The sequence below is a fragment of the Kwoniella mangroviensis genome, chromosome 3 (assembly GCF_000507465.2).
Source record: "Kwoniella mangroviensis CBS 8507 chromosome 3, whole genome shotgun sequence".
NCBI lineage: Eukaryota > Fungi > Basidiomycota > Tremellomycetes > Tremellales > Cryptococcaceae > Kwoniella > Kwoniella mangrovensis.
The window spans coordinates 895932-912365 of record NC_088829.1 but is presented as its reverse complement, the minus strand read 5'-3'; the positions used below and the strand labels follow the sequence as shown (position 1 = coordinate 912365).

Genomic DNA, 16434 nt, shown 5'->3' with positions numbered 1-16434 from the left:
GAAAGAACAAATCAGTTGTCAGATATTTCTAAGGATATCATTCATGTATGTTGCACTCAACCCCTTCTCTAGCAAGTATTCAGTCTGTTCGTATCGAAACCTCGTACTCATCTCCACGATTGTAGATGTATATATATATGTACCATGCTATCAATTTTCATCTGTATGTCTATGGTTATATGGCAGATATAGCTTTGAGGGGTGGACATCTCAGGTGGAGGTCAGCGCGTCACTACTACAGTATCGCAACAACATCAGCATCATACTCTAGCTTGTGATTCTAATCTCTAGCACATATGTACGAATCGTTCTCTTGCTCAGTCGCAGACCTGAGAGATCGACGAGATGAATTCCTATCCCCATGAGGTAAGTTGGCTTACATGCTATCCCGCAGTCTTTCGCTGATTGGCTTCCCTTTCTCCATCTCAGTTCTTGGCCCATCCCCAGCCGTTGATGTTCGTAGCTGGGCTGAACCCAGTCTCACGAGAACGAAGCGTATCATCAGCATCAACCACTAGCATCAGCAATAGGCGACAATCAGGTGGAGCTTCAAGCTTGTTGGAACCGACTACAGCGGGGAATATAGCTCTTACTACGCCTATAACCTCACCTACGCCAAGGAACGATAATCTACCTTCTCCTTTGGACGAACTGACCACTTCAGAGGAGACGACAACTCAAGATGGAAGCAAGGAGGTGGTAGAGGGTTTAGATGAGAGGGACAAAGAGTTTGAGGCACTGGTATACAACCTCAGAGGAGCTCTGACGCCTATGGGTGGTAAGGGGAAGGTATGGTTAGGACAAGAAGGGAGAAAAGATTTTAGGATAGTGTTAGTGGACAAGGTGAGTCTATCACTTCGTCATATCATCTCGTTGCCTCTTTGTAGATCAATTATATTGCATGTTCTGTCAGCTGATGGCTAATATTATACTAGGGAGTCCGTTTACCCATGCGGAAGATAAATCCTTCTTCATCCTCAACCTCGCAATCTCAAGCATCCATAGCGGACCTACCAACAAGTCCCCACTCACCGCTATCACCCTTGATACCCAGCTCACCGCTGTATCCTGACGGTCTGATAGCACCAGTATGGGTAAGGAAACATGCCGAACTGGTACCATCCGTATTCGTCCTTTTCCTAAGGTTGTACGAGTCTAAACCTATTCCTTCGAGTGATGATCCAGAAGTCAACGCGGCTAAAGAAGCTGCCAACAAAGCTATGGAGAAAGATCAAGACGATCAGCTTATAAGAGAGATCGGAGATAGGAGGAGGAGATTGGGTGAAAGAGGAATTAAGTTGACGGTTGTATTGATGGCTAGTGCAGCTACTTTAGGTAAGCTCTCCTTGTTTAAGCAAACGTCATGCTCAGATGTCATCTATACTATGCTAAAGTGATCTGATTTGGGTGAGCAGATTCACCAGCTCTAGATCCTAGATTATCTTACCTCCGACGAGCCTCAGCATTATCAGCCAAAGCATCCTTGTTCGTCCTCACCCCAGTCCCAGCAGACCAATTACCGGATTTTGTCCAATCCCTACAAGATGCACTGTACGACTCAGCAATGGAATATTACTCGAATCACGCAAAGAGAGTACGAAGGAAGAGATCGAGAGTGCCCGTCAGCCAGAATATCCTGTCTCCCTCTACAGCGCAGGGACACGGACAGGGACCAAGAGCTTTGGGACCGCAGGGTTGGGCAGTGAGATATGATTGGAAAGCTGGATGGTTTGCTGAGGTCAGAGGGGATTTTGAAACCGCTAGGAGGTCAGTCCATTACTGCATAAACGACTGTCCCTTCTTTCAGCTGATTGGTGATCCACGTCTACAGGCATTATGAAGATTGCTGGAACGAGCTGGCAAAGATGTTCTCTTCGACAACGACTTTACCGCCCAGAACAAAGAGATGGGCAGAAGCAAAAGTCTTAGCGGACTGTGTGGCTGTCAGAGCAAGTCGACTCTAATAGTCCGGACAGAAAACCCAAGCTGACTACAGATCATATCCGCAGATATGCAAATTGCTATTATACGATGACCAAGGTCCTCGAGTGCTCAACCCGTTCTTCGTGCATCTAAAACGGTTCGGTGATCTATCTCGAGGATGGGGTATAGGGGAAGAGACCTTTGAGTTCTGGAGCTGGATCGCTAGACAGTGAGCTGTCCTAAGCCTCGGATGGGATATATAGCTGATATCATCCATCAGGTATCGAATATTTGCTGAACTACTCGAAATGGCTCAACAATCAGGAATGAGAATTGCATCTTTGGCACCACCAACTTTTCCTACTGCCGTGGCCGCCGCTGCACCTCCACCACCAGATTACTACACCACACCCATATCCTCTGGAAACCCCTTGCAGGTATTGCAGCAACCTGCATTTTATTATTATACAGCTGCCACATGCTCGATTCAGAGACAGCTGAGATATCAGGAAGCCTTGGCTGCTGAGGTGAGTCGTGCTATTTCTATCACTTGAGATCATATGCTGACGAAATTAAGCAGAATGACGCGCTTAGCTCTGAAGCTGGATCGACTTCGGGCTACGTCTCGACAGCACCTGGATTCGCTATTGAGAAGAAGGTTGATCATGCAGCTTTGGTGATAGAAGTGAGTACAGGTCTCATCATTGACTGCGCCAGATGGTTACTTTACTCGCTGATGACCTATCTGTGATATTCACAGCTATTCACTAAGGCGTATTCTCTGCTGAAAGAACAGGATCACGCTCAGAATCGTTTGGCTCTGTTTGTCGCTTTTAGGATAGCAGAGGTGTACTGCCAATCTGCTCAGTATGATCTGGCTTTACGGTAAGTTCCACTGACTACAGCCTTTCGCGATGAGTCGGAGCTAATTCGTGTGTTCATTTACAGCTTCTTCGATAGAATCTCTCAAGGGTTCAAAAGAGAAAGATGGTCACCCATTGTCAGACAGATACGTAAACTGTGGTACGAATGTGCTCAACAGACAGGGAATGTGGAGAGCGCAGCCAGATTATTGGTAGAGATGATGAGTCCTGGTGAGCTCAGCCAATCCTGGAACAGATTACAGAGCTAACAACCCCTGTAGACAGTGGCGTTGAGGGAGAAGAAAGAGCAGCCTTACAAGAGGACTTGCTATCCCTAATGAAGGTGAGCTTCAACTGACTGTAGTCTGACTAAGAGAACTGACTATTGCGCAACGAAAGACCACTTCACCGTCTAGCACGGAGCCGATTGCTGTGAATTTGGAGGGACAGAATAGTCTACGTGAGTTGATGGCGAAAGTGGGCTGATCGGGAACAACGCTGATAAGTTGACGTAGTAAATGTTCAAGCTGGCTTTTGGCAATCGGAGTCTACCTTATCACAAAGTGTCCCGTACCAGGTTATACTACGCTGTCCTGGAGAGGTGGCTATCGATGAGATCCAGTTCTCATCCCTTATCATATCTTGGTCCGATAATCGTCATGACACAGTGATAAACGCTTCTGAAGGGTCACAAGAGCAAATAGAATTTGTCAAAGTGGAACAAAACGAAGGAAACAAGGCTTCTTTGAAGTGGGGAGAAGAGAAGACTTTAGTTATCAATGGAGAAACTATAGGAGATGTAGAGGGAGAAGTCCGAGTGAGTCAGCGTTTTTGTGCAGGATAACTTGGCTGACACGGTAAATGTGTTTAGATATCTGGCTTGAAATTATGCTTGAAGCAGGGTTCTTGGGATTTGCAGATACACCTTAGCCCGGATGATTTGGAAGAATGGATAACACCGAAAGGAGCGATAGTACCTGTTCAAGCACTTTCGTCTTCGGTCGAGTGAGCAATCTCGCAAAACTGGAATATCTAAATATCCGAATTCGCTGACGTCTTCATCGCAGCTTCATACACAAATCGCATGACTTGGATGTGGATCTCACCCATGTGCCGTCTGCTTTTGTCGGCGAAGATGTGGAAATAAATATCAAGGTGACGAACCAGGACGATCGGGAGATGGATATATCGCTGTCTATGTTTTTGCAGCCAGGCGATGGCGATGAGGATGTTGGTGAGTTGATTGTCAATCATCTTGTCGACGACCGACTGGCTCACATCACAATTCTATAGGCTCAACGCTTACCATGGACGATCAAGTTTCACCAACATTCATCAAAGATATACCGCTCGGCAAATTATCTCCCTCAGCATCAACCTCGAAAACCATTTTCCTGCGTGCTTCAATGGAAGGCACAAAGATCGTTGATTTCTCCTTACAATCGACGGTCAAATTGCCCGCTTCCAAGACTCTCTCTCCTACTTCCGATGACCAAGTCGTGGAAAGGACAGAGGAGATCACCAGAACGGCCGTGATACCTGTTCTCAGACCGTTCGAAGTGAAGATGGCAGTTAGGTATTCGCAGAGATTGGCAGGCACAGTAGGTGCCGGTGTCGGTGGCGGTGCCAATGCCATTGTAGGTATATTAGTTGAAGTTCCTGGACCTAGGGCAGTGAGGGTAGAAAAGATTGAATTGCTCGACAACGACAACAATAATGAAAGTGGCGAAAAGGACGTGAAGCTCGTGTCGAGCTCGTTGGTTGATGATGATGTTGAAACGCTCCCTCAAGGTAAGCTGACGGTCCCTCACTCCTTTTCGTCAATGAAAGGATTTCAGCTAATTGATTGTGATGTTCATTCAGATTGGGACCAAACTACGAGTTACGCCCTATCAGCTAAATTCTCCTTGAGCTTCGGGTTGAGAGGTGGAACGGCAGGTGATCCAATCAAAGTACCTGCTAATTTAGTTTTCACCTGGAAGAGGTAAGTACGATTTACACTGTAGATCTGGCTGAATGACATATATATCATACAGTATGCTCACTTTGTGACAAATTATATTTAGTGATTCATCAAAATCATCAATAACGACTGTTCATCCTATCCCTCCATTGTTCATCGAATCACCTAGAGAATCATATCTTATCTCCACCCTACATCTCCCCCTGCCACCTACTGCGAAAATAAATGAACCATTTGATATCCATCTTAATGTACTCAACACTCACCCCACCTCTTCAGCAACCAATGTGAATATTGTAGGAGAGACAAAAGAGAACTTTGTATGGTTAGGTAATAGGAACATCATAACTTCTCCACCTCTAAAACCAGGTGAAGCGCGAACAATGAAATTCACTTTGATACCTCTATCATTGTCTTCAAGTAGCGATGGATGGATGGAAATTCCTAAAATCAGTGTATTTGAAGGTGAGGGTGAAGATAGGGAGGAAGTTAGTGTTAAAGATGGGAACGCAATTTTGGTTAGACCGTAATTGCAAGGTTAGATGAATTGGATGGACTATTGTATTATTGTATTGACTTGACCCATGCATAGCATAACATATGGAATGGAGTAGAACCGTTGTTTGAATTTGGTATGGGTGCGAGTGATGCAAATGATGCAATTATTGTGATTCAAGACCCATGCTTCTTTACACTACCAATTGATCGATTTTCAATAATTTTTTCGTTTACTTTTCCGCTTTATTTTCAATGATGTTTATAGACATTTATTTCTCGTTTCGTCGTTAGGTGAGATGATCTGTTGATTTTGGGTTCATTTAATCCTCACTGACATCGCCGAACCTATTCAAGCGAAATTGATCCAATCCGTCAACTGATCTTCCTCCGAGAACAGACAAATTGATTATGTAAAAGCCAGGACAAATGACTCACTCGAAAATACCCAGTCTATCTCTCTTTGCACCTTCCATAGCTATTTTCACATTTCATTATACGTCAGCTACCCTGAGCTCTAAATGTTTAGTCGCTTTCTAGCTGAAGATGGAACAATGAACTTAACATACCATCTTCGAGTTTCCTCTTAACCTGTGGATAAGCATTAAGGTATCTGACTGATTTATCAATCGTTGCCAGACCTACAAACAAGATCTCAAACGTAAGCATAATGCATTTGATTTATGGCTCAATCGAAAATGATCGTTCGTACTCACCCTCTCTGACCAAATCCGCATTGATACAAGCCAAAGGATCGTCCGCGGCATTAGGATCAGAAGGATCGATCAATCTGAGATGTAACAAGTTGCCTTCTTTTTGATCAATGTTGGCTACCAGTTTACGGTTCTCGGTGAAATAGTTGAATCGCCTTAGGGCGTCGGAACCGTACTCTGACGAACGAGGGACAAGCTTGACGAAACTGTTTATATACGGAATCATCAGTCTCTGTTAAACATTCGAGAGACTTTTCTCGTAGTCGCAGGTAGAGAGCAGACCACAACATAAAATCGGTATAAAAGTAGAATGGACAAGGACGATAGAGAAGGAGAAACTTCAGATACTGTGATAGTGGCATTGGCATTCCAAGGAAAGTAAATAGATGTACTTCTGAACTCACCTCAATCTAGCTTCCTTAGCTTGTCCAGGCAATCCCTTAAATTTACTATCCAGTGGTCTAATCCTGGAGAAAGGTAAAGTCTCTTCATTCCCGTAATCGATAAAATACAATTGAGCTTCTTTCTTCAGCGCCGAGGCTTTCTTGACTTTGGCTCGGTACCTGATCAAGTGGTCGATATCAGTTGATCTTCCAATACAAGAAGATGAGAATGGCAAGTCTCAGAGACACTTACCATTGATTATCCTCACTGAATTTGGCAGATACCAAATCACCAGTCTTGGGCGAGAATCCAGCTGGAGAGTTGGAAGTAGGTTGTTTATGGTGTAATGAGAAATCAGACATCAGTTTTTCCAAAGATGCTACGCCTATGAACGATCACGGATCCGAATTTCTCGTCAGCTTCTAGTCCTCTATATACCCGATGATAGTCGAAAACACCCACTATCTTTATCCAAAATTTGTACGGAGAAAGAGAAAGGATCCTCTTTCACACTGGATACGTATACATCCAGATAATCAGGTGCCAACGCGCCGGATTCATCGACCACTTTGGTAGTTGTAGTATCTTCCTCAGTATATGTTGACCAGATCTATACACAGGAATCAGCTTAATGTTACTTGTCGGGGACCGCGGGCGACCCACATTTTTCTTAGCTGCTTTGGCTTCTTCTTCAGCTGCTGATAGTTCCCTTCCGAAAGGCAATGAGTCGGCAGAATATTGATGAACAGTGGCCAGACTGACACGATGATCAGCTTCGAGTCAGTCTTTATTCGTGACAGAAAGCTACTCACCCTTCTCTGACAAGTTCTACAGCTACATTGGTGTTCCCACCGGCATACATGGCTCCGATGAATCCACCAAATTTATCAGTTGAGTCGAATGCTTTAACCATCGATCATCAGCTCATGCATAAACGGAAAACCGAGTCGGCTTATCAGGGTTTCTTCTTGGATAGATATCACTCACCGATCTCAACATCCCTTTGCATGTATTTACTTGCAAATCTCAATGACTCAGGTCCATACGGTTCAGATTTCTCGGAGGCATTCCTAGCAGTCCTGGGTGCTCTTATACCTATGAGCGTGCCAGTATCAAATCATTAGCTGAGCGATCTTGAAGAACGGAGACAGGGTCAAATCAGCTCACCAGCCAGTACGAAGGTGACTTTTGTATTCTCTTTAGGCATGAACAACTTGAACCTAGATCCAGCCGAGACGAAATCTACCACAGCAGGATGTCTTCCTTGTCTCTTCCATTGAGTGAGGTATGATGAGGCTCTAGAAGCTGATTCCGAGGCATCTACAATACGTGGTAACGAGACTTCTTTGGCGGAATGGATTCCTTTCGTATCTGCTACGGCTCTGTACGAAAGTTAGCTGATCGAACTTCAGAAAACGGTTTCAAAACAGCTTACGTTTGCTCAGCAACAATGAGTTTATCTAATTCCATTGATCGATCTTCATCGTCTCTCTTATGTCTCAACACAGTCGCAAGACCTTTCTCGATGAGCTGCTCGGCGATATTGCTAGAAACAACGGATCAGCATGCCTGCAACTAACTTCTGTTGGCGTCGAGATCGCTCACTTGTTCGCATTTCCATAAGTGATAGTCACACATTCCCGCTCTTCATATTCACCTTCGCGGGGCTTGACATAATCAATATGAACATGAACGGTCTTTCCGATGAGTCGCTTTCGAAGGAATCTACCGTACCAAATTAAATCAGCTTTTCTATGAACCGCTACCGACGATCTACTAGCTGACTCACTCTTTAGCTTCATTTGCCCAATAGGTTGATTTTGGATCGGTTCCTCTATTCGTAGTATAGACTGATCAGCTGTGAAACCACTCCGGCTTCAGCTTAACAGGTATGACTAACCTTGGTCCCCTGACGGAAGCAAGTTGCAACCTCCTTTCTTTCTGTCCATCTCCTTTGGGTATAACGCTCAACTGATCTGAACCCCAGATCCTGACCACGGTAGCATCAAATTCGTTACCTTTAGTAGTAGATACCGGTGTAGAAGTTCCATTGGTCGTTCCATTAGATTTAGAAGTACCGTATGATTCCCATAATCCCAGCTTCTTGTCTTTAGCTGATTTTTCAGCTGCTCGGAATCGGTCCAATCCTCCGTGAGGAGCTAAAATACCTGCGTGCCACTATTATAGCGATTATTCCCTGATTCAGCTACATCCGCTTTCCCCACAGTTCAATGGCCGAAATCGACTCACATCGATGACCTTAGCTAATCCTGCTCCACATAGGAACTCGGCGATGTTTCCGTTAGGATGTTTGCTATGGATTCATCAGCTTGAGCTCGACCGCATGAACAGCATGCATGACCCAACTTACGCAATACCGATAATTATACTTGCACCCGCCGAGGTAGGTGCAGGCAAGCCGTTGGTTTCATTTGCAGGTTTAGCGGCTCCAGCAGGTGTAGGACCAGACTGGAATGGGATTGCGCCTAATGATACCGGCGCAGAGAGAAGTCGGACTTTGATGGATCGTTGGAGCATTCTAACCTCCGTAAAGAATTTTGCCTAAACCACCAGAACGAAACGTCAAATTTCGAATTGTGGCATCTGACATGCACTCACTTCTTCACCCCATGGTTCAGCTGACGAGGTATCGTTGTCTCGACCTGACGATGCTCTTGGGGCTTTCGCACCAGCCAGAACGAGATTGATGAATTGATGATTACCCTCATCGAGTAACAATCGAACACGTAATTGAGTACCATCCCTGACACCCTCGACAATAGCTATAGGGGAAGGATGAGCTGGGTAGAAAACTCAATTGGAAGGCAGCTCACCGTCTATATCATTATCTTTATGCTCAGCGACAAAGGCGTGAGGATCACTCGGCATTTGGAATGAGACCGTCCTTTGCTACAATTTCCCAACAAGTGGATCATTAAGCATTCACTAAAATCGCATGAGATGACATTGCTAGACTCACGCTTTCGGGTTGGTCAGCCCATAATCCTTTGCCTTCACTCTTAGCTTGATCTTCTACCGCTCTAAGTTGTTCTCTCTTTTTGGCTTCTTCCGCACCCAGTCGTCTGTAATACATCAAAACCATCAGTTAGGAACCTGATTTTGGCACACAATCCAACTGACCTGACAGCCTCTTCGCCTTCACCCATACCATCCCTCAACTTTGCCCAACCGTTCGACACTACTAGAGTAGCTACATCTTGAGGTGATTGACCTGGTCCAGCAGGAGCGATGAAAAGCGATACGAATTCTCTTTCTTGACCCTATCATTCCGTATCAAATAAGCTTCATCGATTCTCATCAACGAGAGAGGACAAACTTACTGATCCTGACACACTATGCGTGACATTGTATGCTACTTCTTTACCTACTAACAATGCTCTTAGATATTCTCTTGCTGAAAATGCGAATGGCTACCAGGACTTCCCATTAGCTGAAACGTGGGGAGTATAAGGTAGATTGACTTGACTGCTTACCTCATCTTCTCGAGTCGTTGATCCTAATCGAGGTGATTGTATACCAGCGAGATGTAAGAGTCTACGTGATATTCAGAGAATGAGTCAAAGTCCAGGTGTTGAATCAGGCCTGCGATGTCGCTCATCGCTCACTTTTCTTTAGCTGGTTGACCTTTTGCAGGAGCTTCTTTCGGTCTAATGATCACGGTATCTCCTGATAGAGCAGCTAGAAGCAGTTGTTATGATCAGCAATATGTTACGTGGAATGCACTTTTCTTCGGTGAGAGATATTCTCACATTTCACGATCTGCAACATGGCCAACTATTAGCAACTGATCATACGACTTTAATGATTCCAGTGACCTGTAGGTCCGATCGTGCGGGTGCAGGAGGTCAGAAATGTGGATACTTACAGCTCTGGTGGTCATCTTCAATGTTCTTGCTGTCTGTATATGATTGATCTATGCCTCTATGAGTTGTTACGCTGCTGCGAAGAGGTGATATATGAAGGGATAGCCCATAGTGAGTGACACGACAACATCCCCATCTCCAACTTGTCAAGCGACCAATGACCCATACACAATCTCAGGCACAGAAGTGGGGGAGGGGGTTCTCCACGTGGACGACAGGTGGTTCGAATGATCTGTGTGTGTGATGGTGTTGATGAGTCGAGTATTTCGTAACGAGTATTCGTTATTCCGATGATTGATGATTTGAATTCATTGAGACTGATACGAGATAACCGAAATCATCGTGTTACATACATACATCATCATCACTTTCACCCTTGACAAGCATCGAGATACACAATCTATACGACAAGAGGGATAGAGCACCAGCCAACATCACGACATCGCACGAATAGGATCGGGAAACAGCGTCAAAGGACCTACCCTATTCATCACCCATCATACTCATCGTTCAACATCCTTTGAACCATTTGAACCACCACCACCGATAAGAACAAGGAAGACAAGGACATGATCCTTATGGTTGGATCACAATTGAATCGGAGTTGAAATGAATAAAAGGTAGGTTGAGCACATCATCTATCGTAACACAACCGCTGACACAGGTTTAGATAGGTGACATTAGTCGCGCTCTTACTACATACCCTCGACATATCAAACATAACCTGCAGCGCAATGTGTCGATTCGTGAGTATCATATCATATCATATGATCCAACCAGAGGAGGAGAGCTGACTTTGTGACGTACGAACGAACTACAGCTCGTGTACAAAGGCACAGAGCCTATCCAGCTCTCTCACTTGGTCACTAGACCAAAACACAGTATAATCAACCAGGCATTCGAAAGTAAATTGAGAATGCCAAGTAGTCGACCAATGAATGTATGTCTATTATATATATCCCTCTTCATCTCTCTATTAGATATGGTGATAAATCATCGCTAATATCGATTTTGATGATATAGGCAGATGGTTTCGGCATAGGATGGTACGATCCTCTCCCAACTACGCCCACTCTGACCCTTCCTCGAGCAACCAGCATACCCGCACCTCCCGAACCTACCACACCATTAGAGGGTCAACATCCCTCCCATTCACATTCATCGCATTCCCAGGAATATATACCTACTCCCGTACCTCCCAATGATCCTTCGCAGGATATCCAAGTGGATCCATTAGCAGGATTAGATCAGACATCTGTAGAAATACTTGAAGCTAGAGAGAGGGAGAGGGAATTGGAGAATGAAAGACCATGTTTATTTAAATCTATACATCCTGTACGTCCGAGTTCACCACCCTTTAGCTCGAATGGAGTCGAGAGATACAGGCTGATGATATTCTGGGTTGTAGGCATGGAGTAATGCGAATTTGACGAGGTTGGCAGAGAAGATACGGAGTGCCTTGGTCTTGTGAGCTAGATTGTACATGTTCAACCAAATTGGATGCTAGCTGACAGTCAAAATCTTATAGTGCACATGTGAGAGCGTCCACGATGGCTGGAGCACGTGAGTACTTATACGTTCACGTCTTACTAGAAGCAGATGCTGATCCGATCATACGCTACAGCCTCCGAGGACAACTGTCATCCATGGATGTTCGATAAACTAATGTGGATGCATAACGGAGAGATCAACGAATTTAAGAAAATCAAAAGGGCTGTACAACAATCCCTACCAGAAGAGTTATTCTTATACCCCTCTGGATATACAGGTGAGTTCGAGAATATGTTCGACTGTCTCACTCCTTGCTAAATTAGCTGATCTGGCTGGGCGACGATAGACTCCGAATGGGCATTCATGATTTTCCTTTCCAAGGTCAGTAGTCAATATCATATGGGGATATCAGCTGACTTTTGCTCTAAATGATAACAGCTCAAAGACCCACACGCTCGATCATTCTCACATGTCGAACTTAGAGATGCTATGATGGAGACTATACGGTTTATCAACAAGCTTTCGAAAGAGGCTGGTATAGTGAGTTTACTGAGTCACTACCGTATATTCGGGCAACAAACTTATGAAAATCTGATTTCTCTTGTGATAGACTGGACCTAGTCTCATGAACTTCGTGGTCACCGACGGTGAGACAGTAGTAGCAACAAGGTGAGTCAAGTAGTGTAGTATCTCGCGGTCTACTCGTGTAACAAGGCTGATGAAGTTTTCTTGAAAATCAGATACATCTCATCACGAACTTCCGAGGCATCATCCCTATTCTTCTCTTCGGGGACTTCTTTCGACGAATATCAGGAAGGTGGTCTATACAGAATGACCAAAGCTGATAAGAGGGAAAATATCATTATGGTCGCTTCTGAGCCATTAACCTTTGAGAGAAGTGACTGGATGGAAGTTAAGACTAACACTATGATCGTTATAACACCTAAGGTCAGTACAAACCAATCCGAAAACCACACAATGAATGATGCATCAATGCTAATATCATCAATCATGGTGGTAGATGAACCTCCTTCAGATACCTATCATAGACGAGTACTGGGTCACACCGCAAGATCCAGCTGCTTTGACTAGATCTAGAGATTTCGCTATCAAGATGGGATTCGGTGAGTCGTCCACTTCACGTGCCCAATGTTGAACGAACGGTTAACTTACTGATATGCGGTTTAGGGCTCGGTTTCGCCTCGGAACAAGCTAGAAAGGAAGACGTATCCGCTTCTGCTTAGAGTTTACTCTTGCATCGTTCATCACATAAATGACTATCTATTCATTGTATCATATTCGCATGACATTTTGCATATCGACAGGGACAGGATAATCCTATTTGTGTATATAATGCATGATCATGAAAAGCTTTGCAGTGGATGTTGAGTGATATTCTACAATCCCATCAACACGCTTTGACCATATTTCTATCGAACATACCTTACTACTGACCTATGTTAAGACTGTTTATTGATGAGGTTTCATCATCATCGCCCTCTCCATTCCCATACTACATTCTCATTAACCTTGAAGGAAATAATTCGTTCAATATGGTATCAACTAAAAATCCAAATCGACTTCCAATTTATAATCCCAAAAAAGCGCATCATCCTACATCTACAAATACGAAATCTGCTCCAATACAAACGACAACAACGACAGGAACAGGAACAACATTCGATTCGTCAACTTTGGATCAACTACTATTCAAGACAAGCCAATTTCAATCTTTTATTTCTACTCTACCAGTAGGAAGTGGAAGTGGACCTTTTCTTCATCCGTCTAGACAAGTCAATCTCACTAGTCCTAATCCTATTCGTACAAGTAATATTACCACTCAAACGAATCTTGGAGTGACCAGTAATAATCAACAAACTTTACCGCTCGGCGAAGATGATACCAATAGATTAGGTGTGTTGGGCTATGATCCTCTACAACCTTATTTCGTCAACTGTCAATCTCAAAATCATCATTCTGCTCAACACCAACTACCGTATAATATCATATCATCCGATAATGCATCTTCCGTGAGTCAAATGACCGGATCTCTCTCCGGTACCAGCTCCAGTAAGAAAACAATCACAGTTGCACCGGCCAGTTCAGGGCTGGGGCTTACGAAGAATCAGAAGAAAAAGAAGTCGAGGGGTAATGGAAATGGAAGTAAAGAATTGATCGTTCAAGTCAAATTATCTAAAAAAATGGGGAAAGAGGAAGAATGAGCTGAAGAAAAAAGTAATAATCCAACTCCGATATCGGTTTTGGAAAACATGGATATCAGTTTGGAGGGTCGTCCTTGGATGAAGGTCCCAGGTCGACGGTTGAGGGATCAACGCAGAGCCGCAAAGAGGAGAGGAATAAGTTTAGAAGAGTATCTCGCTAGGAAAGGAAAGATACCAGTCGGGTTGTTCAGTAGCATGTCTCACAAGGAAAAGCTTGAGAAGGAGAAACAACGAAATGAACACTTGGTGAACGAGTTGACACGTCAGGATGTTAAGGGTGATACGAAATTGAATTTACTGTTAAAGGTGAGTGACAAATTTCCGGATCGGATCTGTTTTGCTTTCGTACTGTTCCAAATCCAAATCCAAATCACAAAAAAACTCACCAATTGTTTAATTTTGAATATGAATAGATGATCGAACTTGATCCCGAGATTCATGATATCTTCACGCATCATACTGAAAATACTTCGTCTTTTGAACAGAACCCAAAGTTTAGGTTATATAAGAGATTGGGTGAGATTGTTGATAGGTTGTAGAAATAGTTTCGTTGTCTATAGAACTTTTGTTTTCATAATTCTTCCATCTTTCAGATTGGCAGTTTATTGTATTCTTGCATATATCAATTATGCACAACTTGCTCCACGTGACCCATCATGATCTTCGTTGTTTCTCGTTAGACCAGATGTTCACAGCGTTAGTCGAAATTATAAAACACGTAAAACCAGATGGTCCACTACCTGCCACATTCGATCATACCATATGCATGGAATGGCTACAACAATCCCTCATCTGAACGATCTCCTATATCCTACTACCTAACAACCAAAGGCAAAAGCTTAAGCTCGTTGAGCAGTTCGGAGGTTTTGGAGAAGAGGACCCTTGGGTTTGAGGAACTATTCAACACGACAATTTATCAGCATGTCGGATACTTGATATTATTGGTGGACAGTCCAAACTCACTTGGACGTAAGCACCATCGTTGACGACTTGCTTTTGAGCCTTGAGGGCTTCGTAGTCGGCTCTGTCGAGAGGAGTGAAACCCCATTTCTTGGAGACGATAATCTTTTGTCTACCAGGGAACTTGTATCGGGCTCTTCGGAGAGCTTCGATGATGACGGCCTTGTTGGAGTCTCTGCATCGGATGGACATGATGACTTGTCCGCTGTAGTGGTGGAAGTTGAGTCAGCAACCGACATCACACCGTACGTACCACTCGAAACATATGCTATGACTAATCCAGAAATATACACTCACATGTTAACTCGGGCGACGGAACCGTATGGTTTACCCCAAGCACCTCTCATACCTTGTTGCAATCTGTACATTGTGCGATCAATCAGTATGAAACTATGAGATTTCGTTTGAGATGAGTGATGACAAACTTACCTATCCGCACCAGCACATGACAACATCTTGTTAATTCTAATAACATGGAAGGGATGAACTCTGACTCTCATGTGGAAAGCTTCTTTACCGGCAGTCTTGACGATGTACTTGTTGGCACAGATTCGAGCAGCTTCCAAAGCTTCTGATGAAAGTTGTTCGTATTCGTCGGATACCAAATGGCAACAGAAGGGGAAATCATCGACGGAAGCCTTCTTTCTACCCAAATCGTAGATCCTGATCTTAGGGTCGGGGACACCTCGATTGTATCGAGATTTGGGGTAACTAAGGAACATCCAACAAAACAAAACATATCAGACTCCGCTCTCTTCTGGATACTGATATTTACTAGTAGTGAAAAACCACTCACGGCTTGTTCTTACAGTATCTGTAACACCTGGCTGGTCGTCTACCCATTTTGACTAACTAAACATCGAAAACCAAACATCAGCATTATGTCCAACGATAATCTCACTATCATCCTATGCTGATCCAACATCCCTCTTCGTCATCTTGTATCCTTTCATAGTGATTACTAAGTCATCTCTAATCCAACGTTTGCCATCCGTTTTCCTTTCTATTCATGTTTCCTTCTGATTTTCTGTTCTATCCATATTCTATTGCCATATAATCTCGACATGACCTGCTCACTATCTGACGACCTGACTGAAGTGCTCGAAGATATACTCACTCTTATTGATGTGTTGAGGTATGGGTAAAAGAGTGAGAGTCAGAGGCAACAAGATATAAGTAATGTGGATGATAGTGGATTGTCGATTACCAATCCATCCCCTCCTAGCAAAAGTGCAGAGTGAGCACGACGGTAGGTCCCGTATGGTGTGTATGTATGGGGAGTGATTGCTGAATAATAGTGAAAGTGGAGAAGAACGGAGTTTGGCGGAGTTTCCTAGAAGCTGCAAGTGGCGTGATGAAGATGAGGGAAGCGGTGATCACCGAAAAGTCGTCAGGTACCGGATGAGATGAGACGACGACATGACGCCGAGGTGATTTGAGCAAAGATATCACTATCACTGAGTGAAGCCAGACATCTCACAATGCAGTCAGTACATAGCAGTCAGTGAGACGTGCATCATTCTACCATAGGAAGGA

At 44.0% G+C, this 16434-nt stretch overlaps 6 protein-coding genes across 6 annotated transcripts; 4 read left to right on the top strand and 2 right to left on the bottom strand.

The window, feature by feature from the left end:
• Nucleotides 1–345: 345 nt before the first annotated feature.
• I203_108159 (uncharacterized protein) lies at nt 346–5279 on the top strand (the record flags this gene model as incomplete). Its single annotated transcript, XM_065518335.1, has 18 exons — nt 346–366; nt 430–843; nt 936–1335; nt 1416–1767; nt 1832–1949; nt 2010–2152; nt 2204–2450; nt 2504–2608; nt 2684–2808; nt 2872–3017; nt 3068–3129; nt 3186–3246; nt 3302–3603; nt 3658–3791; nt 3854–4020; nt 4080–4577; nt 4650–4770; nt 4853–5279. 18 exons carry the CDS (start codon nt 346–348, stop codon nt 5277–5279), a joined length of 3843 nt encoding a protein of 1280 aa, XP_065372700.1.
• Nucleotides 5280–5678: 399 nt separating this feature from the next.
• I203_108158 (uncharacterized protein) lies at nt 5679–10242 on the bottom strand (the record flags this gene model as incomplete). The annotated part of the gene is made up of 25 exons (XM_019148335.2): nt 5679–5722; nt 5814–5885; nt 5961–6163; nt 6362–6520; nt 6594–6726; nt 6804–6951; nt 7005–7098; nt 7154–7244; nt 7329–7436; nt 7509–7723; nt 7777–7887; nt 7947–8066; nt 8131–8175; nt 8242–8519; nt 8592–8655; nt 8713–8903; nt 8961–9124; nt 9176–9251; nt 9322–9424; nt 9483–9622; nt 9683–9772; nt 9836–9896; nt 9968–10040; nt 10112–10121; nt 10228–10242. The coding sequence occupies 25 exons, from the start codon at nt 10240–10242 to the stop codon at nt 5679–5681; spliced, it is 2808 nt and encodes a 935-aa protein (XP_019002568.2).
• A 717-nt stretch (nt 10243–10959) lies between these two features.
• I203_108157 (uncharacterized protein) lies at nt 10960–12960 on the top strand (the record flags this gene model as incomplete). Its single annotated transcript, XM_019148334.1, has 12 exons — nt 10960–10971; nt 11046–11165; nt 11249–11560; nt 11634–11692; nt 11754–11788; nt 11850–11993; nt 12063–12097; nt 12155–12256; nt 12327–12385; nt 12457–12664; nt 12738–12840; nt 12905–12960. 12 exons carry the CDS (start codon nt 10960–10962, stop codon nt 12958–12960), a joined length of 1245 nt encoding a protein of 414 aa, XP_019002567.1.
• Nucleotides 12961–13269: 309 nt separating this feature from the next.
• Nucleotides 13270–13938, top strand: I203_108156 (uncharacterized protein; the record flags this gene model as incomplete). The annotated part of the gene is made up of 1 exon (XM_019148333.1): nt 13270–13938. The coding sequence occupies one exon, from the start codon at nt 13270–13272 to the stop codon at nt 13936–13938; it is 669 nt and encodes a 222-aa protein (XP_019002566.1).
• Nucleotides 13939–13986: 48 nt separating this feature from the next.
• I203_108155 (uncharacterized protein) lies at nt 13987–14477 on the top strand (the record flags this gene model as incomplete). Its single annotated transcript, XM_019148332.1, has 2 exons — nt 13987–14244; nt 14352–14477. 2 exons carry the CDS (start codon nt 13987–13989, stop codon nt 14475–14477), a joined length of 384 nt encoding a protein of 127 aa, XP_019002565.1.
• Nucleotides 14478–14777: 300 nt separating this feature from the next.
• I203_108154 (60S ribosomal protein uL16) lies at nt 14778–15741 on the bottom strand (the record flags this gene model as incomplete). The annotated part of the gene is made up of 5 exons (XM_019148331.1): nt 14778–14834; nt 14902–15103; nt 15196–15258; nt 15328–15609; nt 15695–15741. The coding sequence occupies 5 exons, from the start codon at nt 15739–15741 to the stop codon at nt 14778–14780; spliced, it is 651 nt and encodes a 216-aa protein (XP_019002564.1).
• Between the last annotated feature and the right edge of the window lie 693 nt (nt 15742–16434).